Here is a 14581-nt window from a genome sequence, read left to right as displayed (position 1 = left end):
ATACAGACAAAATACTTTTTAGTGTGATGCTTTTTCATAAAAAAATGTGATGAATTAAGAACTTGATTCTGTGTGTTTGTGGTAAATAAATGATGTACAAGCACTGGTGGACTGTGACTAACAGTACAAAAAAGTATTTTCATTTTCTAAAACTATTAGCAACCATTTTACTTTACATTTTACTTTTACTCCACACAACTGACAGCTACAGATCGTAGTTATTTTTCAGATTATTTTAAACATATGATTGGCTTCAAATATGATTCATTATGATGTCTAAAGTTTGGTTAAATTAGCTCCATCACTACACTAAAATGCTGCTTACACTTTATTGCATCCATTAATAATATTACATTAAAGTATGTGAAATAGGTTCTGCATACTGAGAACTTTACTTTTTATATTTTTAGTAGATTTTGCTTTTTTAACTAAAATTTTGTAAGCAATACTTTTTTGTTATAATCCTGTATTTTTACACTGAAGTACTGCAACTTTTACTTAAGTAAAATATCTTAGTACTTCTACCACTAGTTTAAATACCTATGAAATAGCTATATCTTACTGAAATCTGAACTGAACAGTATTATTATCTTGTTCATCTCCACTGATGCGCTTCAAATGTTTTTAATGCACTGTAATGCCACTTTTAATGCATCTATTACCAAAGGCTGTGGCAAGAATAATAATACACAATAACTAGTTTCTGCCAAATTTGACCCCTCCAATTGTTTTGATTATTTCATTGATAGGCCTACTTGTTTTAAATGTGTTTTATAATTTTTTTTTTTTAAAAGCTATTCCTCCTGCTATTTCAAACAACTATTACCAGTTCATCATGCAGTCTGTATTCTTGGATCACAGTTTTTCCACTGTAGTCTACTCACCACTGCCTGCATAGTTTTACATGTCTTTCATTACGTATTGCAGAGATTATCAGCTGATTGACGGGCTGCAGAGGAGTGGCATAAGAATGAGAGAAAGAGGAGCTGCAGGGTGTTGATATGTCATGCACAGGTCTACTCCATGAGTGGACACGAGAGGCTGTGGTTGCCTTCGGACAAAGCAGGGCCTAGTTTCTTATTGTCAGATCTCATCCAACACACAAAAGAGACAGGAAATATGAAGAATATTACAAGACGTAAGAAAAAAGTTAAGGCCTGCTGTAGTGTCATGTAAACACCTTTCAGAGGATAGTACTGATACATCAGATAAGAGATAACCCATCTAAGTTGTGCACAATCTGGAGCCACAGCAATCATACAATGCAGAAAAAAAGTGCAGACAATGTTATTGTAAATAAGTCACAAGTTCAAACGCTGTGATTAGGAACTGAAAGGGAATGGTGTGTGCAAAAGACAAGCTACAGTGAATATGCCGAATGGCTTTTACTATAATCACTTTAAGAGAGTTATGACATTATGGTGATTGCAAAGATGAAGTGAGAATTTGCTATTTTATGCTCTGCAATCTGCTGCATAACAAAGATGTCAACATATATATTAAAATAACACAAAGTCAGAAATAGGCATGTACTCAAGTACACCTAAGAATAGTATTTTGGTGTTCACAGATTAAATCCTCTGTGTATAATCGTCTATATGACCCTGTTTGTTTGCTTATGTGCTTGAGTGCTCCAATAAGTGGTTGAGTGCGCAGGCGTGCAGTCACACTGGTATAAATAGATGCAGGTTTGTGTGTGAATAGAACACCTGTGCACGTGTGTGTGTGTGTCAGCTTAAGTACGAGCGTGGGTACGTGTGCACTTGTCGCTGTGGCGTTACTCACTCGTGCACTGCATGCTGTGCTTTTTCTGCAAGGTCTTGCTGCACAGTGAGCAGGTTGCACAGCTGGAGAAAAAGCCTGGCACCAAATTATGGCTGTTACTGCACACTTTCTCTTTCTCTCTGGCCTCCTTTTCCTTCCCCTTCTCTTTCTGCAGCTCTTTTTCTCGGTTCTTACCCTGCAGGAGGAACAGAAAGAGCAAACAGAGAGAGAGGTTTGCGTTTACATGCAAACTTGTGTGTTCATTTTCAGCACAAACTCAATGGCTGGGTATGACAGCTCATAACTGTGTCAGAGGCAGGATATATAACAGGGTTTGTGTAAGGAGATTAGTGTGTCGTGTGCACAGCAACATGCAGACCAGTGAACTGTTTACACCTGAGGATTTGATTTTAGTAATATGTGAATACCACAGTAACTGAATTCACTTTCCTGAATTTTATATTAAAATGTGATGGAGTATTTTGTCCAAAGAAGAACTATTGCTCTTAATTCTTAGATCGTATTAGCCATTGCAGTTAAGGCAGCATGGTATATTGCACTATAAGTTCAAACCATTTGTCTGTGGTGTGTGTTTACCTTCTCTTTGTTGAAGGAGCCCGTCATCCGGTTCCTCAGAGAGCTGAGAGTTCTCTTTACCTTGGTACCTTTCTCCACCTTCTCTAAACGATCATCCTCTTCGTCATTCCTGGTATAAGAAGAAGAAGAAGGGAATAAAATCCACACCATAGTATACAGGAAATACCAACATTGTTCTTTTATCCATTCTAACTTTTTCCATTCATTTGTATATTAATTAAGAAGTATTTAATTGATCATCTGTGACTAATTTTAAATGTTATTACAAAGTCCATAGATGTAAAAATGTCAGAGGGGACAGTACAGACGGTACTTACTCTTTAGAGAGGAACTCATACCAAGTGACACTTCCAATCGCTTTGGTCTCTGATTTGTTGTTCCTCTGCTTCGCTCTGTGGGAGACAATGAGATGATGTTATTGTGAAAAGAGACAGTAATTTTCAGAGGAAATCCAGTCTGAACTCTGACCCTTAAATCTAAGATTGTGAAATATTCAAAACAACATGCTGGGAAATTGAAATAAATGAGTGATAAATGTTAAGGAAAAATAAGAAACAATCAGAGAATATAGATAAGTTGCATTCAATAAGCTGAGTTTCATTGTCAAGTGAGTGAAACATCAACTAAAAAAAACTTTTGTTCAACAGTCTCTTTCCGGACTTAGTGCCATACTGTGTCAGTGCACAATCAGAAAGATGCAAACACACATGCCAAAAGAAATGTATACGTGAACACACACACAGTGACACCCACACATACTGTGTTTTAAACTTGTCATAAATTGGCTCGCCCTTCTGCTGCTGCTCTGAAGACTGTGATGGTGTTTGAGCAGTGGGAAGGAGCAAGCAGACCTCCCTCTCCTGTTTACTTACCCATGGTACAGCTTTAGCTCCTGCAGAACTTTCTGTACCATCAGCCTAAGACAAACAAGACACTGAGGCTGAGTGGGGGCTGCGAGTGGAGGGGAGGGGAGGAGGAGACTTCTGGGAGCTGGGTGTCAAACTGTGATTTAGAGAAGAATCCTCCCCTGTCTGCTGCGTCCACACAATCACCAGACATACACACAGACAGTCACACAAGCACACATATACAATACACACACACACACATTAAGGGGCCATCTAAGGAGCTTGGAGAGAGGACTGTGGGAGGAGGACGTTGCAGATGTATGACATGTAGCAGAAATGTCAGAAGAGGCTGGGGAAATCCCCTCTGTTATGTGGGAGTTAGAAAGATGAAGCAGACTATAACAATTTACAACTGTAGAACAGTATGTGCATACTGTACTGAACCATTCAAAAGCCGCTACAGGTATAATTTAGATGACACAAGTGACCAACACAAGTTGCTTCCTGCAGAAGAGTTTCTTTTCTTTCAAGTATCATTAAACCTGAGCTGTAAGTCAAACTGAAGCATCTTCTGGAAAGGAAATAGACATACAACTACATATTCCAAGTCACAAAGACCTCTGTAACTTAACTCAAGGTTTTAGCACACTTAAACACTTAATCAATGACTGTGTAGACTTACATGTGGCTCTGTCCTTCAGTAGAATGTAAGTTTTCCTCAGGGTCGAACTCCTCTGCTACAGAACAGAGAGAGGAAAAAGTCAATTATGATGAAAAGGCCTCTTTACAGCTGCCTGCTGAGTGTAAAACACATCAATGAACATGTACTCTACATGCACAAACACTCAAACCCACCTCCTGCTGCCCTTGCGGCCTGTTTGGATGTCTGTACAACACGAGAGATGTGTGCAGCACGGGAACATTCGTCTGTTGCAAGAATCTCCGAGCGGGAGTACAGATGCCTGCCAGGAACACCATCAGCCTGAAATCATTGCAGAATAAACACGTGCGCACATTAAATTTGAGTTAACTTCCTTCTTCAACATACAGCTGAAATACTAATGATGATAACTTTTACTTCCTCTTCATTAGTACATTCAGTATTTTTTGTCACTTTTGTTATTTTCCCCAGGTTGTCAAAAGACTGCAAATAAGTTACATTTAAATTCTGAGGTTATTTTGTGTCCAATGTTAAAGTTACCGCCAATATCCTGTTATCTGGTATTCCTTTTGTCAACAAGTCCCATGAAAAAAGCAACAGATTTGTGTTAGAGATATTAGACAATGGCTGAAAATACCATTTGCATTTAATTAAATGTATTGAATGTCTTTATTTGAACGGGCATAATGTACAAAGAACATTAACCTTATATAAAACATGGAGAGATATAAAATAATGGATTGCTATTTTGCGCCTGTCCCTGGGCAGGAAAGTAAAATAATCTAAGAGTAAGAACATTACATATTAAAAGATCATACAAACATAATCATCAAAATCATGCCCACATCCCTAACCCACCACCACCAACTTCAGTGGGAACCAATGGGCTTTGAGCTGAGCACCATAGTTGGCTGACAGTTGGAGGTTGGAAGGTTTTGAGACAGACTAACACATTGTTAGTTTTGGTCTTTTCGTGAGATTTATTGATAATAACAAAATCGTTATCCGTCAAACATGAAGCATTGTTACCATGCTGGTGACCCTGGCTCTGTGACAGGAGACCCTCAGCTTGGAACCATCTGGCTCATCCCCAGGACAGGCTGTCTGGCTGTTACTCTGCTCCTGGGTGGACCGGAAGAGACTATTCTGTCTCTCCTCATCATCATCCTCTCTCTCTCCATCGCTGTCCATGGCCATGGTATCCAGGCTCAGTCTGGCAGCAGAGCACAACAACACATACAGCAAGTTATTATACACTGTTATTCAGGCAGAAAAAAATATCTATTAACCAAACAAACTTTTTGAGTGAGATGCTCTTTAACCCAGGGTTATTTATGTCTTACTTTCAGGTTTGGTTTTTCACAAAGTATTTTTGTGCACCGCTCATGTTCACGCTGCAAAGCAACCTTAGCTGACTTATTTAAAAGCTGTGAAAGAACAACCAATCAACTAAACCACCTGAAACTCAAGTCAGTTGAATAACACAGCAAGGGAAGACTGAGATGTCATACAAAAGCAAAAACTTTACTTCCTCTTATTATGCTAAAATTTAAGAAACACATCATCTATCCATCCTACCTCCTCCCCAGGTTAATGGGAGACAGAGGGACACCCCAGCTGTGCCTTCGAGATGTTGACATCGATCTAACCAGAATAGGAAAGCTGTCCAGGTCTTGCTCTCCATCAGAATCCATAGTGGTTTGCTCCTGTTCCCCTTCTGATCCTGTTACCGCTTTCTCCATTTCCATTGATCCTAATAGTCCATTCAGGTTAATTGTCAAACTAAGCCCTACTGCAGGGCCTGATGAGTCACCGCTGTCGATGATACAACCTGGCAACAATTTAGGACTAAGCTGAGAGACCACAAAGCTGTGGTGAGGTTCTTCTGCAGGGACTAAATAGGAGGGGGATATTGGCGCATTGACCTGAGGGCAGTGTGTGGTCAGAGAAGTCTGTACAGGTTGGTTGATGGCAGGACTGTCCGTGTTCAGTGACACCTGTAGGCCAACAGTGAGGGTTTTGCTCTCTGGGCCCGTGGCTACTGTGGTTGCAGTCAACTGTGAAGCCAGAATCCCTCCCTCTAGGTCTTTAAAGTATTCAGAGTCTCTGAGAGAGGAGCTGAGGGCCAGCAGGTCTTCCACACTATTGCTCAACTCCAGACCAGGACAGTCATAGTCACTGACTACTGAACACGCATCCTGCAGGTTATCAAGGGAGGCAGGACGGAGCAATTAAATGTTATAAAAGGTAGGGGAAAGAAAAGGAAGTGGAAAAAAGTTAACATCAGCAACAATCCAAACTTATAAACTAAATATAATTAATAAAATGTTCCAAATGCAGGATAAAGTGTTTTACCTGGTCCTCATCGTTGTTACCAAAGAAGACATCCTCAGCGACAGAGGCAGGTGACAGTGAGGGGGGCGATCCTGTCCCACTGGGAGCAGTAGGCTGGACGCTAAGTTGGGCAATAGGATGTCCACAGGGTTGACTACATGGTTTGCACTCTGATGCTGAAAAATAATGGATTAAATGTTTGTGAGCAACATTTTTTCCAAAAATGCAATAGCCCTGAAAATACCGTAAGGAGAAAGGGAGCACAGAGAAAGACAGACGCAGCTGATTTTAACACCACCCAAAATCAATTTGGGTGATCTTGTGTCTGATGGAAGAAACACTCTGTTGCACCCCCTGCTCTAGCCTTTTGCTGAAAGCTCCTTTACATTTCCATTGCATAAACAGATTCCTTGATTCACATGATGCCACAAACCACCGTCACCACTGGCAACTGCTCGGTGAGCCAGCAATAGTCTCCATGTCAGTGGTGGAGAGCTGGAGATTATTCCCTCACTGAGCATTCAGCTGCCCAAGAAGTCATGTGATTGTAGTAATATACTGTAGTAAGTACATTCTATATAAAGGAGATGTACATTACATAGGCAAATGTGGAGTCTGATATCACATATTTTAGATAAATGGTGTGTAATTGTAGTATTTCTTATGTTTTACATTAATAAAAAAATAAACCTGTCAGTGCAGTGCTGCAGTGACTCGTGATGTCTGAAAAGTCTGTTGAGGCATCATGATCACTGTTAGGGTTTCAGCCACACCATGCCCATCTGAGGAGGGGAGAGCCACAACTACGACAGGTTACATAAGTCTCATTTCAAAAGGGATCCTGCGCCTTTACCCTTAGCCAGCCTGGCTCCACAGTGCATGACTCAATTCTCTGAACACATTTGGCCTGTTTTTGTTTTTTTCCCCACTGAAGGCTAAATCTCTGATTTAACATGAACCAGTGGAAACAGGTATTATTCCATTATTATTCATATCATACCATAGCATAGATTTCAGTAATGATGGACTGGTGAAAGAGATGCTGATAGATTGGGCACTGAGACTCTCTGGACTATAAAACATAAACATGGTAGGAGTATACATTATGGTCGGACACAGAGAACAGAACTAAAGAGTGGAGCTAATTAATTTTTTCCTTTGAAACTGCAATAATTCCTTTTTTATCAACTTGGGCACAGCATACTGTAACAAACTATAAACACAACATCGGTGTATAAACTTTTTCTGTCAATCAAAACTGCTTATTTACATATTTAATAGACATATGGAGCAACCAAAAAGGGAGATCCTGGTATAACCAGTGAAGTCAATGTGGAATTCTCTCAAATGGCCATCATGGGGTAACTCCACAGGTTGCAAAAAGAAGCCAGACTGTATTAGTTTCGGGTATTTTTCAAAACAGTATGATCATTTTATAAATGATGGTCCTATTTAATTTAAATGTGACGATAAAGCAGGGTATGCTGCAAGGCGTGGCAACCATGTGATTGACAAGTCACTACCATAGCGCCAACGTTGATTATGTAACGTAAACATTGCGAAAATCCAGATTCACAGTGTGAATTGTTTAGTGCTTAGTTGTGATAAAAGACCCTCTAAGGATTCAGTACACTTTGTTTTAATGTTTTAGGCCTGTTTTTGCTAGTGAAAATTAGTATTAGCAATTAGTATTAGTATTAGCAACATTAGCATCACAGTAAACCAGAGACTGTAAATGCACCATGCTAACCAAGCTAGCAACCAGCGCTAGGGTCAGCTCCACCCTCTTGTCCCAATATGGTCACTTCTGGTTCCAAAATTCCAAGATGGTGATGGCCAAATCGCTGAACTCGAAGCTTAAGATGACCGTCCACAAACTGACTACATAGATATTTTTTACAGTCTATGGGAGAAACATTCAAATCTGTCTGGAGTTGTGTTTTCTGTCCATCTGACAAATTTAAGTCCAAAATTCACTGTCCTTTTAGCTCCAGTTTAGTCCACCAACTGTTGCAAATGGATCTGGACCTCTGGACATGTTCACCACGTAGTTGCTTACTTTGTCTGACGTTTGGTGCTGGACGTGAAGTCAGCTGCCTGCAAATGCTGATGGAAAAAAGGCCAATGAGAGTGAATTTGTGGGCCTTAAAACTAAAACAGTGAGCTGAAAGACACTAAAATGCTATGCAGAGATGATGTGAGCTGCAGCGTTTCACCATACACCTAGTCATTTGATCCATTGTTAATAATATAATATTGATTAGAGCAGCTTTAAAAACACACAAAAGATAATCCACCACAATTATCCACAGTGACTGACATGTACAGGACATCAGCAGACCTGTGTTTTCATTTATAAAGCTTAACGTGCCAAGATATTTAACATCCTTAGTTGAGTTCAAAGCCGACCATGACACATGACATCGCAGAACAGATTAGCTAAAAGTTTTTCGTGCCAACTCTGAACTGCTAAAGTCTTGTTTCCTTACTACTGCAGCACTGCAACACAACTTTTACAGTGAGAAACCCTAACCCTGAGGGTCTTTACAGCTTTACTTGTTAGTAATTTGGATCATATTTGTGATTGTTTTAATGAGAGTTTGTGTTTGTGGCTCAACTGGAAGAAGAGTTAAGTTGATGAGCTTTATCTGTCTTCCAGTCTATGTACTATGCTACTAACAAAACAATCCCTTTCAAATAGAGATAGTGGGAGATCTCAAGGAGATAAAACGCAGACAGCCCACACTCTGAGTCCTCCACCAAACCAGCAGCATCCACTCCCCTCTTCAGCACGACAGCCAGAGATGCTCTCACATAAACACACAGACAGGCGTACTGTAGATCTATTTTCTATATTACTAAATCACTGACGGACGCCGAGGGGATGGCAGTGTCCCCGTTGGAGGGAGAATATGTTTGCGTCCAAATCCCACTCGTGTCAAGTGTAAACTTAGACGCTCGGAGCAGACACTACTCTTGTAGTGCTGCTGTAGCCTTTTATGGTTGGCCTCTCATATCTGCTAATACATCACACAAGGATGAAACATCAGTGTATGTGTGTCTGAGTGTGTGTGTGAGTGTTCAAGTGTATGCATATCCATAACTGTTTTGGCGCTGTCATAGTCAGCTGTTTTCTCCACAGTTTGGCTCCACATAACAAAGGGTGGTCTGCTACTAAATCATGTATCACCAAATCACTTTTACACTTTGCTTGAGACTATTAACTAAATATTATACTTTATTTACTTTATACACTGTATATATATTTACTTTTTATCTATTTACGATTGCAACTGTCTTTTGTATTTAATATCATAATTTTCTCTACTTAACCAGCTGCTACTTATGATAACATTTGGGATTTATTGTCGCTCCATCCTGGAGGAGGGATTCCTCCTGTCTTGTTCATTCTGATGTTTCACCTTTTTCTCCCCCATTTAACATTTCAACTGTCTAGGGTCAAGGGATAGAGGCTGTTGTAATTCTTGGTTATATAACTAAAATGTACTTGACTTGACCAGGGCTTCAGCCAAGATTTTACAAATACTGAGGTCTTAGTCCAAATAGCAGCAGCCCAACTCTGATGACCCCTAAAGAAATGTTTGAGAAAGAGCCTAAAAAATCCCATTTAAGTTATGAATATATTTTCTGTAAATTGTATCTCCCTACAGTACATGATGGTCAAAATACCCTTTCAAAGCTGTCTCAACATTGTCATGAATATTATTCATGTGGAGAAACATTATTCACCTTTTTTTCTTCTTCTTCTAGTATATTTAAAATTATATTGATTAAAAAAGTGTGCAATTGTGGAATAGAAAGTCCTCCTCAGTTTGTGAAATTCATGAAAACAATACTAAGAATATAACCTTGGTCTCCTCAATGGTAGCTACAGTCCTTAACTTGGCATGACTTTTTTAAAAATTGAAAGTATTAAAAAAGTTGAATCAGTTCTGTGAGGAAAGCTCATGTGACAAAAATATTGATACATTCTCTGGTGATTAAACAGTAGCGTTTCCTATATTATTCCTCAAAATGATTCAGCAGTTTAACATTTTAATAAAACTGAAGGTGAAAAGCGATTTCAACAAAGAAGCAGTTGTATATTTAAAGTATTATAATATAGAATTCAACATCAATACTGTTTTTGGTTTAGTGTGTTTCGTAAAAATGACATCTGAGGAAATGTGATGAGGGGGAAATGAGGGCACGTGTTCACCACAGAGCCAACTGTATGTAAGTTTGCAAAAGGTACATGACAATCACAAGAGGAACTCGGGAACTCGGGAATCATATGATGTGGTCAGTTGATTGTCTACAATGTAGATGATGTTATGGGTGATGTAGATGATGAAGTACTACAAGGCACATATATATTTTTTTAAAGTACAAGTGTTTTCAACAGAGTTGCAGGTACAATTGACAACTTCCTACAGTAGGTGTGGTAAAGTTAACTGTGTCTATGAAGATAAAATCACACGTATAACTAATCTAACATAAATGTATTATTCTGCTATTTATAATTTATTACTGTGGGACAAAGTATTTGGACTAAGGTTGCTGTGACATTTCAGTGCCTGGTTGATTTACAGACTGGTGTACAAGTGTGAGTCTGTAGTGTGTGACATGTGTGTGTAGGTGAAAGCAGGACACAGAGGCTGTTAGATCTGAGGTCGGAGCTCACATCAAAACAACTGTCATCTCACGAATCCTCTTTGATCAGAAATTCGTCTGACTACTGTTTCAAAGCACCAAGCTCCACCGACGCCATGGCTGAAGCGAAATGGAAGCGTCCTACACAGCTTCTTTATGTCTACAAATGTCATATTCCTCTGAAGATAACAGTGAGGAAACACAGAACATGAAGTAATTCAGGTCTCATGTGTCTATGAGCTGTGAGAGAAGGATAAACTAAAAAAATATGAGTTGTTGCATCTGAGCAGTGTGTAAAACTCCACTTGTAAGTCTTTTTCCTCAGTGAATTTTCTTTTTTCTCAATGGATTTACTCACATTAAACATCTGTCCATCGTCACCAATACATCTTCAAGCTAAATTTAAAAGCCTGTTAACTTTAAAACGTTAAAGTGACAGATATGCAGTCTGTTAAATCACAGAAAATGATACTTTTCCAATAAAAAATCAAAGGTATCATTAAAGATTATAAATGCATCATGACATTTTTGCTTTCTCACTTCTTCATGCACAAGTGTAAAAAACAAATGACTCACTGTGAAACTGGCCACAAACCCCAATCAGGTCATACTGTTAAACAACAACTTTGTGAGAAAAAGAACAACTTCAGATGAAAAGAAATGAAAGAGGAGAACCAACAGCCAACACAACCTCCTGAGGTCACATCCAGTCTGTGACCTCTGCTGCATCTTCGCTTAGCCAATTTCGTTCCTATCCAACAAGTCACAAACACCGGCAGTATAACCTTAAATGTAAAACCTGATGCCTGAAGTCGTACCTCTCTTGAAGGACCATCTCTTCATCCAGAGTTTGGAAAAAGAGGGCCAAGAGTTGTTAAGAGGAGAGTCCGCCATAGAACCAGCGCAGTGGGGAGGCCAGCTGGAACTGGAGCTTGCTCACACTGGAGCTCTGGCACCCAGAGAGAGGAAGAGGCGGGGTGGAAAGAGAGAGGGCAGGAGGGGGGTGATGGAGGGAGGGGAAGCAAGGAACAGAAAGAGAGAGAGTCCAAGGCTATAGGATCATGGAGCTGCTGGTTGGGGATTACTTCTATAAAGACTCTCCAGCACAGAGAGAGGAATAGAGCGAGAGAGCAAAAAATGGAGGGGATAGGAAGAGCAAAAGAGGCATGCATGATGGAGAGGCTTCCTCTCAATACGTTTTAAAATAGTAAATATAAGTGGATCTCTGAGTTTCTAGTTACAACAGAAAATATCTTCACTGTAGAGATTTTAAGGCTGCTTGGATGAAAGGAACATAAGGGAAGTCATGTGTATTTAAATTAGTTTAGAAATGAGCTTAACACCTCCAAATAGAACATTTTAGTGTCACAGATCAGTTTCAAGTTGATATTGTTGCAGAGAAATAAGGCAAAAACAGAAAAAGAGAAGGAAGTATACGCAATAAGTATAAGCAATGATGTGTGCTTCTTTTTTTTTTAAATTTTGAGTCACACCTCCAAAGGAGGCTTTGAAAAGCAACGTAAGGGAAGTGGAACCTTTTAAACTGCTAAAAGAAACTGTGCAGAAGAGCATTACCAGAAAACTGGAGGGGCGTATTTTTTACTGCTACAAGCTCTTGACGCAGAGCCTCACAATCGTTGCAACCATTGTGCTTCTTAATTTGCACAAAGTGTAACTGCGGATGACTGTCAAGTTCAGCTCACTGAACATCAAGAGGAAAAGTCTCCTTGCTTTCCCACAGACGGGGATGGCAGAACACTTGCTGAAAGTAGGAAAGCACTGTAAAAATGTATTAAAAACAGGACTCTGCTGCACAAAAATATCTCGTTTCAGACCCTGTATAAAGAAATGAAAGTACTGAACCAGGCCTCAGTGTACAGAACTCTGTTTGAAACCTGAGCTAAAACAAAACTATACTTACCATGAATTTTGGGTACCAGGTGGCTGCATAAATCCGTTTTGGGCACCAAAACAATCCAGAGAGAGCTGTAAAGATTTGGTTGAGTCCTTCAGGTCTGATTGCGTTGTGTGTGAACGCTGGTGTTTGTCCTCACACTGAGAGCAGAGACACAACCAGCCAGCCACAGGATCTCAACCTTGCTTCCTCTTTTTCTCACTCTGTGCAGCTGAATGACTCGCATTTGAGTTTTGCATGTCATTGCTGCTTTAAAAACGTGTTGCGGCAGCTCACACTTTCACAAGTACAAGTACGGTTTGGATGGAAACTCTCCTGTTTCAGGTTATTCTGTCCTGAGTATAACCTGAAAATGAGTTAACTGACCTCACAGGCTTTACTACACTCATCATCTACAAACTAAAGAAAGTGCATCAATGATTGGATACCAGAGCACGCATGCACCCATCATTAAGATGTAGTGTGAGTCTGCAAGCGTTTGTTCTGCATGGTACTGTTTTGCAGCTTTACTCTCCCCCACAGCCTTCAGATACGGGGTTAAGAGGAACTAGTTGTGTTTATGGTGGTTTCAGTCAGAGCGTAGCTTCACCACCTCATCACACCTTGCTGCAGACTATTCTGCTGCTTGTCACCTGGGGTCACGTAAACAGCTGCTAGTGTTTTCCCCTGAAATACAATTCATAGACAAGTGAGAATCAAAAAGAGAAATTGTGACAAAAACATTTATGTAAAATTTGGCAGTTGGTATGGCACTGTTCTTGGTTTTTGCCTTGGAGCAATACTGCATTGATTTTTGTATAGAAAAAAACAAAAAACATACAGTATATATTACGTTCTGATTAATTTCACAAACTGGAGGTCTATGTTCCTTTATATTCTCTCCTTTGCAGTTGCATCATTATGAAATGTAAGAAAGGCCAGTTTGTTGCAGGTTTGAATCTTTAACTGACTGCTAAAACTACAATGGTAAAGTGGAACGTGAATCCAAAACAAATCTGAAAGTATCTGACATGTGAAGAAGAAAAAAAAACCAAAGCTACAAGTGTGACACAGTCAGTGGTTGAAGATTGTTTCCTTTAAAGTGAAAGTAACACAGCATAGAAATATTCCATAACAAGTAAAAGTCCTGTCTTCAAAATGTTATTTAAAGGACAGATTACATTTTTTTCATTTCTGTCTTAAAACAACAGTCAGGTACATGAATTAACATTGAAACAGTTTTTGCTGCAATAATTTCTCCTGTTCATTAAAAGACCCTTTTCTAATGGACTTTCAGTGTAAGTGACGGGGGACAAAATCTTTGGTCTGTGTTCAGTGCAAAAATGTATTCAAAAGTTTGTCTGAAGTTAATATGAAGCTGCAGCCGTTCAATTAGACAAATCAAGTGGATATCTTCTAAAGTTAATGTCTTCAGTGCAAATGTCTAAAGCCTCATATTATCTTCAGATAAACCTTTAAATACATTTTTGCTCAAATGGTAGACATGACTTTTTCTTCCATCATACACATTGTCAGCACATTTAGAGATCTTGTGGTTAGTATGAGCAGGAGTAATTACAGCAGGGAAAACCTGTTTCAGTGTTTATTTGGGCACCTGACTTGTTTTAAGACAGATAAGAGGATGAGGGGTCCTTGTCTTTGTTACATTTTAATATGTTGGATATTGGATATAATTGAATTATTATCACTGATGGATTAGTAAAAAATGCAGCAGGTTAATGTTAATTTCAACATTATATACCGGGTACTTTTATGGAAAGAAATACATCAAATTTCTAAAGATTTTTATATATTATATAAAATCTTGTG

The 14581-nt window shown here is 39.3% G+C and overlaps 1 protein-coding gene across 1 annotated transcript in view; it reads right to left on the bottom strand.

Moving 5' to 3' along the window:
- Positions 1 to 6338, bottom strand: part of arhgef18b (rho/rac guanine nucleotide exchange factor (GEF) 18b) — a 38315-nt gene extending 31977 nt beyond the window's left edge. Inside the window, exons 1-8 of the mRNA XM_062423957.1 lie at positions 6226 to 6338; positions 5449 to 6068; positions 4900 to 5083; positions 4065 to 4191; positions 3892 to 3946; positions 2679 to 2753; positions 2362 to 2470; positions 1786 to 1960 (exon numbers count right to left, since the gene is read on the bottom strand). Of these exons, the coding sequence (XP_062279941.1) occupies positions 1786 to 1960; positions 2362 to 2470; positions 2679 to 2753; positions 3892 to 3946; positions 4065 to 4191; positions 4900 to 5083; positions 5449 to 5618 (895 nt within the window). The 5' untranslated portion in view covers positions 5619 to 6068; positions 6226 to 6338. The remainder of the gene's footprint in view (positions 1 to 1785; positions 1961 to 2361; positions 2471 to 2678; positions 2754 to 3891; positions 3947 to 4064; positions 4192 to 4899; positions 5084 to 5448; positions 6069 to 6225) is intronic.
- Positions 6339 to 14581: the final 8243 nt, after the last annotated feature.

Source organism: Scomber scombrus, chromosome 8 (assembly GCF_963691925.1).
Source record: "Scomber scombrus chromosome 8, fScoSco1.1, whole genome shotgun sequence".
Lineage (NCBI taxonomy): Eukaryota > Metazoa > Chordata > Actinopteri > Scombriformes > Scombridae > Scomber > Scomber scombrus.
Note: the sequence above shows the minus strand (reverse complement) of the source record. Positions and strands in the feature narration are given on the sequence as shown.